This window comes from Cannabis sativa, chromosome 8 (assembly GCF_029168945.1).
Source record: "Cannabis sativa cultivar Pink pepper isolate KNU-18-1 chromosome 8, ASM2916894v1, whole genome shotgun sequence".
In the NCBI taxonomy this organism is placed as follows: Eukaryota; Viridiplantae; Streptophyta; class Magnoliopsida; order Rosales; family Cannabaceae; genus Cannabis; species Cannabis sativa.
The window spans coordinates 21,936,609-21,956,699 of NC_083608.1; the positions used below are offsets into that span (position 1 = coordinate 21,936,609).

Consider the following 20,091-nt stretch of genomic DNA (forward strand, 5'->3'; position numbering starts at 1 on the left):
TCAAAAAAAAAAAAAAAAATCACCTTCAATATTTTTTTAAACAGTTTTTTTTTTCTTAATCAATATCTTGGACTTCGATCAGACCCGGACCCAAATCCTCCCACGGCCCTGGTGCTGAACCCGACCTCTGACTTGAACCCAAATCCGACTTCGGACCTAGACCTGACGTAAATAAAATCAAAAAATTAAAATAAAAATAAACTTTACTGAACACACTTTTGTTTTATATTTTTAAAAGTGAAAAACAAAAGTAGTTACAAAACACATTTTTGTTTTTCAAAAGAAAAATTTTTAAAAACAAAAATTTTACTTTCATTTTGTGATTAAAAAATTAGAAAACAAAAGTGTTACCAAACGGCACCTTAATTAATTTAAAATTTATTTATTTTTTTAATTTTTTAATCATTTAAAATAATATTTTTTTAAGATCTAAATTAATTTGTTATGATTTACTAAAAAAATGTTGAATTTTTCATATTTTTATTTTAAGAATATACGATTTGATAGTTGTCAAAATTAGGCGACAAAATTGTTAATTTACGAAGACACGTTAGCATTTAAATAAGATGCAATCTAACAGAAGAACTAAATTTCTTTAAATGTAAAAATTAAGAGAGAATTTTTAAGAAGCCCTATCTTTTAAGGGACAAAATTAATATCATTAAAAATTTAAAGCTAAAATTACTAATTGTTCTACATTAAATACATAAACTACTCATCTCTCAATACCAACTAATTTTGAAACATAACACCATACACCTTATCATATAATCTCAAATTTTAATATTGTATCAACCAAATAAAACTTTAGGTGACGTTTGGTTGGAGATAATGAAATAGAATAGAATGGAAAGGAATCAATTTTCATTTCATTCATTTGTTTGGTTGTATTTTAAAGTATTGGAATGACATTCTGGTAGAATGACTATTCCATTATAAAAAGGAAGGAAAAACCATTCTAATGTAACAAAGAGAAAAAATTTAATGATTTTTTTATCAATTTTTTTTATGAATTTTAAATTTTATTCTATTCCATTCCTATTCATTTTACCATTCCCATATTTTCATTCCTCCTAACTAAACGCCACTTAATATCGCATCGAAATCCAAGAAAAGAAGAGCCAGGCAAAAAAAAAAAAAAAAACCTGATTTACCTGATTATGAGATGGAAAGCTTGCATTGCATCTTACCAAACACTCATATTCTATTTCTACCCAAAATCCACAGCACTTGTAAATTCTAACAATAACTAACTACCCTATACTATTTCCCATACAATTTAATACTCAAATCATTATTCTTATTATTATTTCTGTTGTTCAAACCATTTTATTCCGTCTCGACTCAAATCCTTATCAATGGCATCCTTACAAGGTTCTCTATCCGCGCTCTCTGCAATCCGTTCCTCTGGTTGTTCCTCTTCTTCCATCTCATCAGCCACAACTTCCCTCCCCATGTTTCCCGACACCGATCGGAGAAGCTCCTCCTTCGCCGGCCGCCGATCCCGACGGAAATTGACTTGCACGGCAATGGTCCAGCAAGCTGTACAAGGAGGAGCTCCAGCTGCTTATGCCAAAGAAATGGAGAGACTATCCGCTAAAGAGTCCCTTCTTCTCGCAGTGAGTCTTAACTTTTAAGATTCTATCTACTGTAGTTTAGTTGATAAGACCTACCATTTGAGCTTTGAATTTGGGATTATTTATTAATTATTTATTATAAAAATTCAGTTTAAGGATTCTGGGGGTTTTGAGGCTTTAGTATCTGGAAAGACGAGTGATTTTCAGAGAATTGATGTGAATGAAAGAATTACCGGCCTTGAGCGGCTTAATCCGACGCCTCGTCCAACGACGTAAGCGCTCATTTCAGCTGAAGATTTTGTCCAAGCTTCAATTTTTATGGGATTTTTACTTGTTTAAGCTAATCAGGTCGCCATTCTTGGAGGGTCGCTGGAGTTTCGAATGGTTTGGATCTGGAAGCCCGGGATTATTTGCTGCCAAATTCATATTTGAGTGAGTAATTTATACTCTCATCTGCTATTCAACTTTGTGAAATGTGGTTTTTAGTTGTTGAAAATTACGTGGTTGGTGTGAAATCGGATTGTGATAGATAACCGGTGATCGTCTTTGATGTATATTGCAACTCTTGAACTGTTTGCAGGAGATTTCCCTCAAATTTGGCTAACTTGTCGAAAATGGATATGGCAATCAAGGATGGCTATGCAAGAGTTACGGCAAACATGAGAGTTTTGAACTCGGTATTCTACTCTTTAATGATGTGAAATTTCTAAACAAATGTGTTTATGTGTTACAAATTTGGCTCTCTTTTCTCAATTCTTCAAACTTAATTTGATAGAGCATATGGTCTCAGCTAATTTCACAGAATCGACTTTTACTTATTATCCAAGATGCTGAAAATTTATTACAAATGGGAAATAGCCCTGTTTGCATTTTTTCTTAATGCTGACTCGATTTGTATGCTTTGCTAACTACATGGGACCTCAGCAAAAAAAGGAAAAGGAAAAAAAAACTACATGGGCACTTAGCTGCAGATATCTTTCTTTAAAAGAAATTTATTATGTTAGTTTGAATTTCAGATAGAAACCAAGTTTACTCTGTCAACCAAATTGACTGTTGAAGGACCACTTCGAATGAGAGAGGAATACGCAGAAGGGGTTTTTGAGACACCAAAGGTTATTGAAGAAACAGTGCCAGAACAGCTAAAAGGTGCACTTGGTCAGGCAGCAAACACCCTACAGCAACTTCCTATACCTGTTAGGGATGCTTTCACGGGTGGTCTGAGAGTTCCTTTGAGTAAGAAAATTATGCTTTATTGATCATTTTTAAACCTTAAAATTTGAGTTTGCACCTACCTATGATCACTGTATGTTGTCAGGAAGTGTTTGGTCAGATGTTGCTTATTCTTTGTCCTTCCAAACAACTGCCATATGGGATGGAAAGATGGTCGTAATAATTTTTAAGCCTCAGAGTGCTATCCCTTTAGCCTGTTATCTTCAGCCTTTGAGGAGTTAGTATCCTGTAATTGACATTTGCAGTATTCTAGGGTCTTCCTGATTTCCTTTATATAGTTCTTTATAGCACCCAAACACACTTGACATATTGCAGTTCCCTGAAGTTTTATCTTCAGTTCTTTTTACATAGCTCTTTGTAACACCAAAATGACTTCACCCATCACAGTAGCTAAGAAGATAACGATTAGTAATTGAAAATTTGAAACTTGCCAAAGGATCATTGAATGCTGACTGCTGAGGATACTTTTTGTACTCATATTTAATTGCACTTGATCATTATACATTTATTCACCTTATTCCCTAGAAAGATGCAAAAGATCATAAAAAATTGGTACCTACCACCAATTAAAAAAAAAGCAAGGTTCCGTATTATATTTTAAGATTCAATTTTAAATGAGAATAGAATCATGCTTTCTCTTATGTTTTTGCCTGCTGACTAACTAGGTTATTACTATGAATGTGAATTTATCCTAACCATTTCATCTTATGCACGCAGATGGAACTTTCCAGAGACTATTCATGATCTCCTATCTTGATGATGAGATACTTGTACGTATGCTTACCAAATACTCTTTCCACCAAAACATAGCTTGATTTCTTTTACTTCATTGTTATTTTGGTAATTTTAAACACGATATCATGTGGTGCTCATGGCCCTGTGATCCAAATTCTATGGAACTTAGTGAAGCTAAATCAGAGAGTATAAATAGGCTTAGGTAGACAGACTAAGCATGAATATAATTACAACTGTGCATTGATAAACAGAACCCTAACAACCTCCTATCAGAATTCTGACAGCCTAACCATATACACTCTAACACTGATCCTAATTCTATGGAACTTAGAGAAGGTAAAACATATGTGACAGGAGTTGCAGCACAATATATTCTTGAATAATGCATGGTATGGAAATTAGTTGCACCTCCTTTCAATGCCTGTAAAAGTAGTAAAAAAATATTTTTATATTCAATTCCGGATGTAGTCGTGCTGCTCCTGTTGCATTTTATAAGTAATTTAACAATCAGTGAAGTAATTTAAAAATAAAATTACACATATGATACTTTACATTACTTCTGTATGCAATGTGACCGGACCAGAAATGAGAATGATACTACACATCTGATCTGCCGCGTCCCCCATATTTCATATCATATATTCAAGTTTGTATATATTTAAGAATAAATCCCTTTCAAGAAAAAAAAGAAAGAATGAAAGAATGAATATGGTTGGACCTGTGACATTAAATACTTGACTCACCTATACTTATTGCCTTAGCTGTAACATTATTACTCTTTTTTCTTGCTAAGCTTACATTTTCTGCTGTATGATTACCAATATATTAAAATTTGCGTTAGTATCTTATTACTGAAGAGATCTAATTTATTCTTCTTTCATATAGTTAGAAGGTATTTGGAGCTTTATTTTTGTAGTTTCTTGGGTTTTGACGAGTCTTTAGATTCTAGTGTTTCATGCATATTACAGATCATAACAAGAGGATGCTGACATAAACATTTTCAACCGTATCTTCAAAACTAAAGGCACTTCTGAAATGATTTTAAATTCTAAGCTGTTATATTGATATTTGCAGATAATAAGGGATACTAGTGGAATTCCTGAGGTTCTCACAAGGTCAGATGCACCCTCATCACCCTTGGCTGATACCATGACTGAATATGAGAGCTAGAGATCCTTTTTTTTGTCTATAAAATTGTAAATTTTTATTTTTCTCATCAGTTGTGATTCTGATTTGCTCTTCTCCTTTCCGTCTCTCAGATGAGATGGCTAATGATTTTCTCATGTTATTTTCTTTCCCTTGTATTCTAATACTTCATTCTGAGAAATAAAAGAAGAAAATAATCTTATGAAGCTTCATACGTCAGTTAAACTATTCATGGCTGCGCAAATGAGTCGAAGAAATAACTCTAGAATTCGATTTGTTTGACAATTCTAATCCTCACCTAACTTTGCAAATGGTATATTTTTTTCTTTAATTTCTTTCTTTCAATATTGAGTAGTTTATGAAAAATGTCTTTACATATATAAATTAAAGCTTGGTGTAGGCAGTAGTAGTAGTGTGAACATATGTGACTATGGTGATACCAAACTAAAGCTAGTTGACTAAAGTTTGCACCACTGTCATGTTCATTCTACACTCTACGAATCCAAACATGACCCCTTTATCACCTAGAGAGCCATTTTCGTTTTCAATTTCTAATTTTTTCTTTTTGGGTTGACTTGTCTTATTTTTATTTTTAATGAGAATATATTATTCATTTGCATTTACATAATGAAATTTTTACATGAAAAATCCATTTTGCACACTTTATTACAAAATTACCCACACACGTCTATTACTACATTTTTACTTACAAAGTTATTTTTATTACACATTTACCACTTACTCATCATATCATGCATACATGTGTGCTCTCCCCATGCATCATCAATCAAATCATACTCTCTTCCCTCTCTTTTTTCATTTTCTTTTCATTTCATTTTCGATTCTTCATTTCTGTTTTCTAAGTTCATTTGAATTCAAGTAACCTCCATTAACCACCCATAATTTATCACGTTTTTCCCTCTTCTTTTTGGTTCATCCACGAATTTTCAACTTCCTCTTAGCCCACGATTTAGCAACTGTTTTTCCCTCTCTGTTTCAGTTTTTTTCAATCTTATTTATAGGATGGCAATCACTCGTTCATCTTCATCCCCTTCTCCAGTTCTCAAACAGAAATCAAAAATGGGCAAGAAATCGTTGGCCAACAAATCCAAGGGTAAACGCCCAATCATTGAAGATTTTGATTCTGATTTTGAAGCTCCAATGCCCAAGCGTGTGAGACCCCATTCTTCGAAGAAAACGAAGCTCAACTTGGAGGAGCACACGGTTCCAGAAATTTCTGGGAAAAAATCTATTACACATGCTGAAGATCGGACTCAGGTTGGTTTTTAGTTTTATTTTCGTTTCCCCCTTTCCTTCATTTATACTTTACCCAGATTTTGGCGTTTTTATGTTCATTATGCTTTGTGTAATTTTAGGGTTTCATTTGCGCATTTTGTTTCATGTTTTTAAATTTTTTAGTTATTTATTGTTGGTTTTGAACATTTCATTTGATTCTGGTCTGGGTGTTGTTCTTTAATTTGGTTTTGTTTTCTTTATTTTCAGTGTTTTTTTGTGCTTACAGGTTATGTGTGTTGTTTTCGTTTTTAGTGTTTTTAATCAGTCGTCTGTAGTTTCTTTTCAGTTTTTTAATAGTTTGTTAATGGTATGTTTTGATGTGTTTTCGATTTTCATTAGGTTTAGTTGTTTGCTGTTATATTTTAGATTTCAAAACGATTTTCAAATCTTTGCTCTATATTTTTCTATAGTTGTATATGTTTTGTAGTTTGTTTGTTGTTTTAATATAGTTTTATTGTTCTTTGTATACTGCATTTTTCGATTTCCTTTAGGGTTAGTTGTTTACTGTTTTTTTTATGTTTCCAAACGATTTCAAGTCTTTACTGTTTTTGTCTGTGTAGTTGTTTGTCATTGACAGTTTGTTTTTAGTTTGTTTGTAGTTGTATTGCAGTTTTCATACTGTTTTATTTAGGATTTATAATTTATTTTGGCCTTTTTCGTTATGTTGCAGGTTTGGGACTGTAAATTTAGTCCTTCTGATTTTTACAGATCTAAGTGTGTATGCACCAGTGTTTATTCCGTGATAGATAATATTAAGAACACTTTATCTGTTAATTTGCTTTCTTTTGTTTCGTCAAACTCAGTTTGGGCATTTTCTGGATATGCCTGAGTTTGTTTTTTATTCGCAAGTCGTACATAGTTTATTACTAAGGGAAGTTTTACAGCCCAATCCTAAAGAGTTTTGGGCTAAGGTTGCTGGCCGTTGCATACGGTTTAGTGCCGAAGAATTTTACCTGATTTCTGGTTTAGATTGTTTCGGTGATTGCAACAAGTTGTTGTTTTCACAGGAAACAAATCAATTGGTAGAAACATGTTTCCGTGGTGTAAAAACTATTGACCACAAAGCCATCGAGGATGCTTTTTTGGGTAGTCGGTGGGGTTTGGATGAGTCTATTGGTTTGAAAATGGCTGTTTTGTATTTCATTCAGTGTTTTCTTCTTAGCAATACTCCTGACAAAGAAGTGTCTAGGTTTGTTCTAGATGTAGTTGATAGCGGTCGGTGGGATGAGTATTGTTGGGGTAGGGAATCATTTGAATTGACAATTGACTCATTCAAAGGTAGGATCGAGCATGGGATCATTATGAAAAATAGAAAGGCAGAGAAGGGATGCCAATATGATGGCTGGTATAGGGCATTGGGATGTCCTTGGGTTTTCACGGTTTGGTTTTATGAATGTTGTCCTGCAATGGTGAACTCTTTCTGTAAGAGAGTTTCATCTTCTATTCCCAGGATTCTGAACTGGAGCAACACCATCGTCACCAAAAATCCAACCCTTCGAGACTTGAAGGGCAAGATTTTTGATTTACCTTTGGAGAAGGTAATTTACAGTTTCTTTACTGTTTTTTTACTGTTTCTTTTCAGTTTTATTTATGTTGTTATTTTTTGGTTTTTCCAATTGTTTTAATTTTTTTTCATATTATGTTTGATTATGCTGTTCAGTTGAAGATAAAAAACATGCGTCCTACTGATGAAGAGAGGCAGCAGCTTCAACTTGACGGTTTATTTCTCGATGAATCTATTGATGAACGTGGTGTAGCGAAGCAATCCTTCGAGGGTGGGTCATCTTCAAAGAAGTCTGATTCAGCAGATATTGATTGGATGAAATCTAAGCTGGAGATGCTCATTTCGAATCAATCATCATTGGTCGAGGACTTCATTTCGTTGAGGTGTTTTGTTGATTTTAATTTCAAATCCGTAATGACTGTAATTAAGGATATCCAAGAGAAGGTTAATGCCATTCATCGTCGTCCTTCTGATGAGGTATTTATTCTTATTTTATTGTTTAGGTTTTTTTATATTTTTTTTTTAAAGTTTCTTTACTGTTTTATTTAAGTTTCATTTATGTTGGTTGATACAGGGAAAGTCATCGGATGAATTAGTAACTCAAGATTCTGATGATGATGCTGATGATGATGATGATGATGATGCCGAGGATGATGAGAAGCAATTGCCTGATCCAGAAAATATTGATTCTGACTCCGACGATGGTGGTGAGTTGGTTAAAGTTGGTGGGGATGCTGATGATGCTGACAAGGCTATTACCGGCCGTTCCTTCGCCGATGTGAATCCATCTGAGGATGTTGGAGGGAGTGATAAAAATGTTAAGGATGTTGAGAAGCCGAAGGGCGATGAGTCTCGATTGAAGGGGGACGATTTCTTTGATGGGTTGAGCCAGCTTGAAATAGATGATGATCAAGTTGTGTTGGCTGGCTTGGAGGCTGTTGCTAAAATCCATGTAAGTTTACTTTTAATTGTTTTCAAAAAAACTAGGTTTCTTTTTGGTTGCTCATTAGTTTCTAGTATGTTTTGCAACTGTTTTAATGCATTCTTTCTTTTTTAGGTCCCCGCACCCAATCCAGATGTTGTTGGTGAAAAGTCAGATGCCCTTCATACTGATGAAGAAACTGAGGACACTGTCTCTGATACACCTCTGTTGGATAAGAGGAAGCGTGCTCCGGCCTTGAAATCTCCATTTGTTGATTTCGGGTCCGTCGATGTCGGGAGCACTCCAATGGAGCTTATGTCCTCAGGTTCTCAATCAGCTGGGGATGATAGGGATTTCAAAATGGTGACTTATGTGAAGGGCCTTTATGCTCTTAATGATGCTTTTGCTGATCCCGTATCTACCGAGATTGAGGCAAAATTTGACGCTTGGATTGGTGAAGGATTGCTTAAACATCCTAGGTGACTGTTTTTATTAAATCTGTTTTTGTATTATGTTTTTTATTTCAGTTTTATTCCTTTTTTAATGCTATTTTTTTGCTGTTTGTTTGTTGTTGTAGGCATTATAATTGTTATGAAGACGGCGCAAAGAAATTTACCCCGGGTTTTAGGCTAGGTGTTGATTATGTTGAGGATAAAACTTGGTTTTATCATTTGGCAACATGCGACATGTTTATGAACGACTCGGTAAAGTTTCCAATTTGTATTGTAGTTATGGTAGTTTGTTTTCAGTTGCTTTATAAATGTTTTTTAGTTTTGATACTGCATTTCAGTTTTTTTACAGTTGTTCAACCTTTTCATTTGTGTTTCTGTGTTGTTTTTTTTCTCAGCATATGAACACCATATTCTATTACCTTCGGAAAAAAGGTAAGTATTCTTCCGCTGTGACGTTGAATTTCGCAACTACTGATTGTCTTTTTGATGATTCCATCCAAGCATTGTACCACAAATTTAACAAGGCCAAGTCAATGAAGACTAAGATGTCACACATTCACGCTGCCCACCCAATAGCGCATTACATCTGAGGTATGCGCATTCCCTGTTCTAAGCCTTGGTATGAAGCCGATCATGTGCTATTCATCATCAATTTAAGAAGGGAAAGTCATTGGGTTTTTGGGCGTCTTGACTTGAACGAAGGGACGTTGTTTCTGTACAATTCTTTGAGGACCGCGAAGATGAATGCCGCAGCTAGGAATGCGATGAAGGCTTATTCCGTGTTGCTGCCTTTATTTTTCGATTTACTTGGGTTACCGGAAGAATAGAGCACAAGTTCTGCTTCGGTTTCGACCTACAGCTCCATTCAGAATCGTGGAGCTTAGTGGTCTTGCGTCTCAGCAGAAGAAGTGAGTGTTTCTTTTAAGTTTCTTTTATGTTGTTTTTTAGTTTCTAAACTGTTTACTTTTTCTTTCTGTTTTTTTTATAGTGATTGCGGGGCATATGTTGCTGCCTTTGCTGAATTCTTTATCCACGGAAAGGATGTCCCTGCAGACTTTGACATCGAAGTTTATCGTACCCGACTTGCTTCACTTTTCTTCTCGTACGGACAAAGGAAAATTGACGAAAGCATTGACAGCGAGGATGAGAAGCAAAGCAAGTCTTCTATGGCATCTAAATTGAAGAAATAGGATCTTTTAATTTGGTGGCTCTTTTCTGTTATTTGTTGAATCTATTTCCAGACAATTTTTAGTGTTGTTGTTTCAATGTAGGTATTATATTTGATTTTATACTATGTGCCTGGTTTAAAACTTTTAGGATATTTGACATTTACTCCTTATAATATCTTTATTGTATAGGTTTGTATTTCCCAAAGTTGTTTGTTTTTTTTAATTGTTCAAGTTCTTATATACGGTCGCACAACTATGGAGAAACTATTAACCAACTGAATACAAACTATGTTTTCATTTTTCCTAAATTGTGCTATGAATGTATTTTTATTCTTCGTATTCCATTAATCCTTTTCCCTTTATTCAAGTTATGTTTTATCAATTATTGACTGACTGCCTTTAAAACTGTAAAGAAGAAGTCATTCCGGTACTTAATATTTTACAAAGGGTCGCAACTGTAACAAAACGATTTTAAAACTATTAAAAAACTGTACCAAATTTCATAAAAATAAAATCCCATGTATTTAGAACATCACAGATCAACCTGTTTGAATTTGCACACAAAATTAAACAATTCAAATATTTCATATGTATCTATTTTATTGCTTGATTGTTGCATGTCTTTCGATTGTGTCCGTGTTGTCCACATTTGCCGCACCTGTTATGTTTTTTTGTATCCCATTCAGATAAAAACCTTCGTTTCCTTGGTCTTCCAGATCTTATTTTTTGGTTTGGTGGCAGAACAATGATATCTTTTATGTTTTGTGGCACATCCCAAGTTGTGTGATTGTGTACCGGATATGTTGAGCCGCTGTATGTTTCAATCCATGTTCGCGTGGTGTAATAACCCGAACGTAGTTGTAAACATTCAAGTTCATCTCTTTTATAACAAAGCAAGCGCATGAGCACACCCGTAACTCATCAAGTTGGAATCTGTTGCAACTGCATGTTTTCTCCTTGAGGTTGATGACCCATGATCTGGTTAGTTCAATGACTTCGAACATGGTCTCGTTTATTGGTTTTACCTGCGGATTAAGTGTAAAACTGTTAATATGTATAACAACGAAAAACAAACTATAAAGAAACTATAATGCAACTAAAATATTAAACATGTCATTACATTTTCTGTCAATGATTCCACAAAGTTGTCGACTAATTTCTTTTCTGCTGTAGGTGTTAAAAATGTTGTTGTTTTCTGTGCTTTTTTCCTGTTTGTGTATGTCCATTGTTGAATCAATGCTCTCAATGACTCCATCAGTGTTGTGATTGGTAGCTCTCTAGCTGCCAAGTTTGCTGCATTTAGAGATTCAGCAATGTTTGAAGTCATAGTTGAATACATGTTGTTTTTGCAGTGGTATCTTGACCATTTGTGGTATCCAACTTGTTGTAAATATGGTCTTACATGGATGTCCAAGCTGTCCAACTCGCTCATATGGTATTCAAATTTCCTCTCTGTGTATGCTCTGGCTGCAGCGAACAATGGTTTATCCAGCTTGCTTGCATTCTTCTTGAAGGTTGCTTTTAGGTTGCTTAACAGGTGGTATACACAATAGCAATGTGTGATTTCTGGAAATACTTGACAAGCTGCCTTACTTATGCTCTCATGTCTATCTGAGATCAAGCACTGTTCCTCTCTAATCCCATATGTTTCTCTCACTTTTGTGAAAAACCATTGCCATGAGTTGTTGTTTTCTGAATCCACAACAGAAAAAGCTAGTGGAAAAATGTGCCCATTTGCATCCTGTGTACAAGCAGAGAGCAGTGTACCTCCATATGTTGATTTAAGGAAAGTTCCGTCAACAACTATTATAGGTTTGCATTTCTTCCATCCTTTTATTGATGCATCCAGTGCGACAAACAAGTAGTTGAAGCTGTTGTCATCCTTTGTTTTCACGTGCACTATTGTTCCGAGATTAGTTTTTTGCAACATGTGCAAAAAACCGGGCAGCAACCTGTATGATTCGTTGGCTTTTCCTCGTAATTCTTCTTGCACGTGCTCTTTGCTTCTCCATGCTTTCATGTAGTTCATTCTGACCCCATAATTGTGTTTCATTTCTCCTCTGATGTCTTGTGGCGTTTGAGTTGTTTTTATGTTGGTGAACCGTGGCTTGATGTAGTTTCCAATCAATTTCGTTGTAGCTTGTCTCTTGTCGGCAAATCTGATGTTTAGATCACAAGTGTGTATCATCTTTCTGTCGTACTTTCGAATGATGAATGACTTTGTTGGCCCGTTTCTGGATGCTGTTAGTGCCCACTTGCATTTTGGATCCAAACAACAAATCTTGTATGTTCTTGCACATGATTTTTTAACTCTGAATTGGAAGTTGTTCCTAATTGCATAGAAACCAAGCACACTCTGCAGTGTTTCTTTGTCTTTGTATATTTGTGCTTCTTCTATTTCTGGATGATGCGGATCTGTGATTAGTAGTTCGTCATAATCTGTGATTTCTGGTTCCTTTTTTCTGTTATTTTCCAGTTGCTCAACCATTTCCTCTGCCACAAGTTTTGCATAGTCCATGAAGTCAAAACTTTCTCCCCCAAATTCGTCTTCGTTGCTTCAATTATATGTTGTTGATTTGTTGAGTCTTCTGTTGTTGCTGCATTGTATTCGATTGGTTGGAAGGCGCTTGTATGTGTAATTAATGAATTGTCATTTCCAAAGAATGATGCATCGATGGTTGTTGTTGGGTTGTTGATGACATTCACACACATTGGGTATGTTGTGAAGTCGGGGTCTTTCAGTTTGAGTTGTATGTAGAAATGCAGGCTTTGATCATCCTTTATCCTCAATGGTTGGTATCCTTCCTTCACTTGATATTTCAGTTGCAAAACAGTGTTTTCTTGGTTGCACTCCAGGGCATCTTTGAGTTTCTGTTGCAAATCTTCATAGTTACAATTGGCAGAAATGTAGTGTCCACTGGCTTCATAATTTTCATAATTCATTCGATCATCGAATTGTCCATTGTAGAAGACTAGGAATGGAATGTCTTTCCTTTCCTGTGTTTTTGCAATGGTTATTAGTCCGAGCCAACGAATTTTAAAACTGGTTTGATTATGTTATGAAATAGAGTACAAACTTATTTCTATCTCTGTTCCTTTGTTCAAGCATTGTATTTCCTGTCATGATTCCTGATTTTGCCATTTTTTGGTTGTTAATAAACTACAAAGAAACGAGAATAAAACTATTAAGAAACTTCATTTAAATTTTGGGAAACTAACCATTTCTCAAACTGTTCTGTCCTCTATCTTTTCCACAATAAATTCCTGCAGAAACACAGGATGAAACTAATATTAAATGATTATGCAACTGTAAACCAACTTAAAAACCACAATTCTATCCCCAAAATTACATAGTTCTTACTCATTGTCATTTTTCATCATGTTTATTCGAATCAGATCGATTTACAACTATTATAAAACTAATTTGCTACCATTAACATAAATCTTACCTTGTATATATGCTAGCTCTTGGTACTTGTCATTTGACACTTCTTCATGATTTCTAAACCATTTTCAAACGATAATGCAACTGTAAGCCAACGCAAAAAAAATTAAAATACGTTATTAGTATCCCTTGGTTCCTTAATCAGAATCAGTTCTTGTTTATTGGTTTTACCATATGAATTTCCTGTTGCACACCATTGAATCAACCAGAATGCAACTAAAAATGCCGTGTATCATTGTTGAAAAAAAATTTCAGTTCATACCTTTTTTTTCGGATTTGAGGGGGAGCTCCAGATCTGTTCAATACAGATTTACATTGCTTCAATCTGAATTTTCGACGCTCGTTTGAGTGATATTGCACTATAAAAACCGAAATCAAATGTTGAATTTCAGTTTCTCCACGGTTGTCCTGCTCTTTTTTTTTAAAAAAATTTCTGTTTAGATCGTTGGATTTGTTCGTTTCCTATTGAAATTCGACGGGATTTACAGTTGTTTTACGTTCGATCTGGTTTCATTCTGGTTGCGTGGCCGACTGCATCGATGGAGCTTCATTCATCCTCTCCGTTTGTGACGTGCGGCTGAAGGTAAGAGCAAGTGGTATTTTTGTAATATTTTCCTTTTGGGCTGTACAAATGTTCATTGGGCCGGCCCACAGTATTGTTGTAATATTTTTCCCTTTTTAGAATATTCGTGTTTTTTTCCCTTACATAATTGGGTTTTCATTTTTCTTAGCCTACCACAATTCTCTCCTTATTAGTATTTTTTTTTTTATTTATTTATTTAAGGGACCTTTTCATTTAAAACCCATTACCATTACAAAATTACGCATATACGATAACACAGGCATTTTAATCTTTATACGGCCTAACCTATTTGTATTACAAAAATATGTTCTTCATGAATCTAGTTTTCCTCTTCAATATATCACACACAACCTACGAGAAACAAACCCAGGTGGTCAGAATCACCATCTAAGCCAATAATTCAATCCTTAAAATAGCCAAAAGGAAGATCAACAATTGCAAATAAAAAAGAATTATTAAGTTCAATGATTCAAAACAGAATCAATAAAAAACAAAAAATCAATCCATAGAATTATTTAAAAATTCTTTAAAATATTGATAATATTTGGATATTCTATCTAAAATTTTGTGTTTTATAATTACCAATTTATTGATTAAATTACTTAGTTGTGGAATAATAAAATTGGTACTCATTGACCTTATTTTTAGCCAACGGCGTGCACTCAGTAAAACGATAATATAAGTGTTTTTTTTTACAACAATAATATAAATGTTTGAATAATAAAAGTAATCAAAAAGCTATAAACGACAGAAGATATTTTTAGAGGTTCGGCTCTTTTTTTTTTTTTTGGAAGAACAACAACTTGTTCATTAGATAAGATAGTTGGAAAGCACAACATGGGTTCCCTCCCTATGGTATAAACCATTCAAAAGACTATTACCTCTAGCCTTTTTGGCTATAGCATCAGCAGCTTGATTGTTCAAACGAGAAATAAAATACAAATTACAAACATTAAAACTTGGCAGTAACTGTAAAATCTCCAAGCAGTAGGTCTTGTTTCCCAATAAGGAGGGCAAATCCTTTTTTCCAAAGCTTGCACAATGACCTTTGCATCAGAAGCAATGGCGATTGATCCTGTCTTGACCGCCATCCCCAACTGCAAAGCCCACCTGATTGCTTGCAATTCACCCTCCGCAACCGAACTTGCTTTACTCTGCTTCGCATACCACATCCATCTACCCGTCCTTCTCTCCTACCATCCTAGAGCCAAATCAGCCACTCCTTCTTTCCAGGAAGCATCTGTTAGGCACACGATCTCTGTGATGCTAGGGATTTTGGTAGTCACGGTCGGTTGTCCCAAAGATAATCCTTTCCCCAATCTCTTATCGGTGTCACTCGAGCTGGAGGTCATCTGCAATTGGTTCAGCTCTTGGAAACGCCTGAGAATGTGTCTTCTAGTGTTGTGAATACCAGTTGCCTTTCCTTTGAACAAGCGTTCGTTTCTCGCTTGCCAAATTCCATCAAACAAGCATCCAATGAACTCCAAAAATTGCCACTTTATCTCAATTGGCATGCACGAAAACAAGCCCAATATGATATCTTTGCAGGTGGCATCCTCGCTAACATTGCTCCGAATTGGGAAAGGACAACTAAACCACAGTGCCTTCGCGAAAGGGCATGCCCTAAAAATGTGTCTTATTGTTTCACACAGAAGGTAGTTCTTGTCACGAATGAAAAGGAGTTTATCGCGGGTTGGAATACAATCAGCAGCTACCCTCCATATAATCATTGAGGACTTGATATCGATATTCTGGTTCCATATTATCTTTCACAAAGGAGACTTTTCTGCTTCCCTATTCCCACAATACATCTGGTACGCTCTCTTGACAGTGAAAGCCCCATCAGTAGACTCTTTCCACACCAAAGTGTCTTCCTCCGAGGCAGGTAGTCTAGGAATCGAGCCAATTCTGGTACCTAAATCTCTCCCAAATACTTACTGAAGGAGATCCAAGTTCCAGCACTTATCTTGTATTGTAAGGTCAGCCATCGTCTTCAAATGCGGGTTACCACTTTTGATCGTTTGCAGAAGGTCATAGAACTCATTATATTTTAGCCATGGGATCCAAGGTTGATTCCATAGATCAATAGAATCTCCCCTCCCCGGAATGGCCAACCCTCCCAGTTGAATTATTCCTCTAGCCTCCAAAATACCCTTCCATAATGGGGAGTCAACTCCTCTCCCTTTCACCTCCCAAAAGGACTTGTTTTTGCAGTATTTAGCCATAAGACATTCAACCCACGGTTTATTCGCCCCGATTGCCATCTGCCATGCAAGTTTTGCTAATAGAGCTTTGTTTGTATCTTTTAATCTTCTGAAGCCTAGCCCTCCCTGACATTTAGGAAGGCAAAGGCTATCCCAACTCCTTATGGCATTGAATCTATCTTTGGTTATCCCTCCTGTCCACCAGAATTTTTTGATAAGCGCATCAATTTCTCTACATGTCGACACCGGGATTTTACATGTTGACATAGAATATAGCGGCAGGTTCAAGGCCACTGACTTCACTAAGGTTGTTCTCCCTGCATAGGACAAACTTTTAACTTTCCATCCTTCAAGTCTCTATAAAACCTTCTCTTTTAGGCGCCTATAATCTTCTCTTCTCCTTCGCTTAAACACAAACGGATTGCCTAGATGCAGTTCATTACCCATGCCTTCTTTAACCTCAAGGATCCTTAGAATATTTTCTCTCTTGTTCTGGTTCAAGTTGTTGGAGAATAGCACACTGGATTTTAACTTACTGCATTCCTGACCCGACCATGCCTCATGAATCTTAAGACAATCCATGAAAGCAGTAGCATTTTTCTCATCTGCTCTTGCAAACAAAATAGTGTCATCTGCAAACATTAGGTGACTAAACGGGGGCACTCCTTGAAATCTTTATTCCTTTAATGTCTCCCAGTTCTTGCCTCTTAGCAATCAGCTTTGATAAAACATCATGGCAGAGAAGGAAAATAAAGAGGGATAGGGGGTCTCCCTGCTGAAGACCCCTGTTAGGAAAGATCTTCTTCTGCGGAACCCCATTGATAAGAACCGAGTAAGAGACAGTTGTAATACATGTCATTATCAGGTTTTGCACCTGACTATCAAAACTGTTGGCCTTTAAAACTCTCTTAATGAATCCCCACTCCATTCAATCGTAGGCCTTGTGCATATCGAGCTTCAGCGCCATCAAGCCTCCACGACCCTTCTTCTTTTTAATAGCCTGAACAAGCTCCTGGGTTAGGATGGAGGAATCCGCAATCCATCTCCCGGGTATGAAGGCAGCTTGAAAAGGTGACACAAATTTGTCCATGACCGCCCTAAGTCTGGTTGCAATAATCTTCGATATGATTTTGTATGCAAAGTTGCATAGACTTATCGGTCGGTATTTATCAACAAACGTAGCATTTTCACCTTTCGGGATCAAACAAATAAAAGTGTAGTTTAATTGGCTCTGAATACTTCCCTCAGAGAAAAAGGAATTGGACCATTCGAATAACACTACTGCCAATAACGTCCTAGTAGCTTCGATAAAAACAAACTGGCATACCGTCGGGACCCGGAGCTTTGAGCGGATGCATAGTAGCAATAGTGTTGATGATTTCCTCTTCCCCAGGCTAGTATGCTTCTTTTTAGCAGTAATAATCTACTCCCCTTTTTATTGTATATCTATGGAGAATAACAAGATTACATGAACCTGGTCAAGTGAGTTCCTTGCTATCTCTCAAGATTACAAATATTTCTACAATTTTTTTGCTGTCTTGAGAATAGAGAACCCGATCCCCTAAATAGTGAATACGATCCACTATTTATAGGGAGAAGGATGTAGAAGACTCACATTTAATTACAGAATAAATAATTAATGCTAATTGGGTCAATCCCACAAAATCCTTTAATCTTCCTTGATTCCCGCAAACTCCTAATTATAGGAGTGTGGACTGACTTATTTATGGAGAAATCAGTTGACGAAATGAATCTAGACATTTTCTCTCGTGAGGATCTCTGGTCAGATGTCCTTCCTAAGGTTGTTCGTGGTGTGGGTGGTGCAGTTTTTGATCATTTTTTCAAACCAACCCTCACATGCAATTTTTCTAATTTCCCAAACTGCACCCGCACCGCGAAATTAAAAAACTGCAAAAATTGCACCGCAAAAAATAGTGCGGTGTGGTGCGGTTTCTACAGTTTCTGCAGTTTGGACTATCACCAAATAATTAAACTATCACAAATACAACAAAACTTGAGCAACACTTGTCAAAAATACCATAAGGCTTGAAAATAAATATGAAAAAAAGTTTCAAGTTTCAACAATACAATAATTAGTGGGCTTTAGGCTTGGCCTTCACATATAGGACCTAAATAAATATAAAAATTAGTATTTTATAATATACGGTGCGGTGCAGTTTGAATCGCATATTAACAATTAAAAACCAAAAATTGCAACGCACTACGCGGTTTAAGAAAAATTCAAACCGTAATCGCACCGTAAAGAATTTCAAAGTGTATTTTTTTGCGGTGCGGACGGTTTGAGCAATTTGATGAACAACCCTAGTCCTTCCTACAGTGAGCCATTGGTGACTCAAAAGACTGGTGGATATGGTCCGTCCAGCATATGTCTGAGGTTAGGCGGATCCATCTGGTCCATATAGCAAACCAACATCTCTTGGAGAGTCTTGGAGGATTTTTGTTTTTTCTCAACTTGTTTCATGTTTGCCATGTATCACATCATTCCACATCCCCAAGATGATTTTTGGGATAACATTTACCCCCAAGTCTGTGTGGGGCTTTTGGTCGTACGGGGACTTTTTTGGCTTGTCTCTTTGCACAGTTATGTGATGCGTGTCTTTGCCAAAACGGTCCGTCCAGCCTGGGCGTCATACCTACCAGAATCAAATATTCTTCTTGCTTTTCACAAGTTTTATTTCTGCTCAGCACACGTCGATCGGTGATTCTTAACTTTGATTCTTTTTGAGGTGAATCTCAAGCTCAGACATTGTTACTCTCGTGCTAAATCTTCGGCCTCTCAAGTCGAGAGTTCTTCCAAGGAACTCCATAAGTTTGCTCAAGATGCAAGGGAAGAGCTCAAGAAGAAAGAAGAGCAGTTAAACAAGGAGAACAAGCTCTTGAGTGCTGAGAACTAGAAAGTGGTCGACTTAGAGAAAAGGTTGGCCAACCAAGCAAAAATTGAAGAGCTAGAGGCGTAACCGAGAAGGAGTCTAAAAAGATCAAGGATCTTGAGGACGAACGAGAGGGCTTTAGTTGTTTAAACCACTCACTTACCGAGCAGGTGAGAGAGCTGACTAAGGACCTTAAAGCTGAGGTAGAGGCTCATCAGAAGGACAACAGGAAGTAAGAGTCCATAGGCAACATGGTCTTCTACGAGTTCTGTAAGGCTAATCCAAAAAAATATTATATACGTGATCGAGGATGATTTGTCTGAACAATTGGCCTTCTGTAAAGTCGAAGCTGTTCGGGAGAAAGCTGAAAGGGAGGCCGCGTCTTGACAATGCTGAGGGTGAGGTTGTCGACCCCAACTTCTCCGTCCAGGAGCATCACGACAATGGTCTAGCAGCTGAGGATTTGAACCTGCCGACCCCCATGGATTTATGAAAAAAATTCTTTTATTTATCATTGTACGCATTTTGGCATGTGGCCTTATTTTTAATACAATTTAGCTGACCAAGGGGCTTTTAATCTTGGTTTTATTTTCTCTATGCAGACATACAGTTGATTGGGCAGTCTTTAATCCCAGACTTACGATATATACATTTGATAAAACCTTTCTTTTGCACATACTTAATTCTTAATTTTTGCTTAAATATTTTCATGTGTTATTTTCCTATGTTGTACCAGGTGTAGGTGGTCCCCAAGTGAGCGAGCAAATTTTAAACTCTTCGTCACTTGCAAATTTATTAACTAGAGTATACCATAGAAATCTGTTCGACCTAAATTCCTGGGTAGACTTTTTTGTACACATGTTAAGCGATCCGTAATTTAGAAAACCACTAAGTATTTACAAGATATTATATATAAATAAAGAGACAATTTGAATAA

The 20,091-nt window shown here is 36.2% G+C and overlaps 4 protein-coding genes across 4 annotated transcripts; 3 read left to right on the plus strand and 1 right to left on the minus strand.

Annotated features, from left to right (window-relative positions):
- The first annotated feature begins 1,141 nt into the window (after positions 1-1,141).
- On the plus strand, positions 1,142-4,894 carry LOC115701167 (probable plastid-lipid-associated protein 13, chloroplastic). Its single transcript, XM_030628879.2, has 7 exons — positions 1,142-1,619; positions 1,728-1,849; positions 1,926-2,009; positions 2,158-2,254; positions 2,594-2,810; positions 3,525-3,577; positions 4,617-4,894. The coding sequence occupies exons 1-7, from the start codon at positions 1,359-1,361 to the stop codon at positions 4,710-4,712; spliced, it is 930 nt and encodes a 309-aa protein (XP_030484739.2). The 5' UTR covers positions 1,142-1,358; the 3' UTR covers positions 4,713-4,894.
- A 1,896-nt stretch (positions 4,895-6,790) lies between these two features.
- Positions 6,791-8,241, plus strand: LOC133030200 (uncharacterized). Its single transcript, XM_061102578.1, has 2 exons — positions 6,791-7,522; positions 7,645-8,241. The coding sequence occupies exons 1-2, from the start codon at positions 6,806-6,808 to the stop codon at positions 8,035-8,037; spliced, it is 1,110 nt and encodes a 369-aa protein (XP_060958561.1). The 5' UTR covers positions 6,791-6,805; the 3' UTR covers positions 8,038-8,241.
- A 463-nt stretch (positions 8,242-8,704) lies between these two features.
- On the plus strand, positions 8,705-9,649 carry LOC133030201 (uncharacterized). The gene is made up of 3 exons (XM_061102579.1): positions 8,705-8,889; positions 8,988-9,114; positions 9,258-9,649. The coding sequence occupies exons 1-3, from the start codon at positions 8,717-8,719 to the stop codon at positions 9,450-9,452; spliced, it is 495 nt and encodes a 164-aa protein (XP_060958562.1). The 5' UTR covers positions 8,705-8,716; the 3' UTR covers positions 9,453-9,649.
- A 1,256-nt stretch (positions 9,650-10,905) lies between these two features.
- LOC133030471 (protein FAR1-RELATED SEQUENCE 4-like) lies at positions 10,906-12,084 on the minus strand. The gene is made up of 3 exons (XM_061103224.1): positions 11,152-12,084; positions 10,943-11,056; positions 10,906-10,911 (listed from the first exon to the last, which is right to left on the minus strand). The coding sequence occupies exons 1-3, from the start codon at positions 12,082-12,084 to the stop codon at positions 10,906-10,908; spliced, it is 1,053 nt and encodes a 350-aa protein (XP_060959207.1).
- Positions 12,085-20,091: the final 8,007 nt, after the last annotated feature.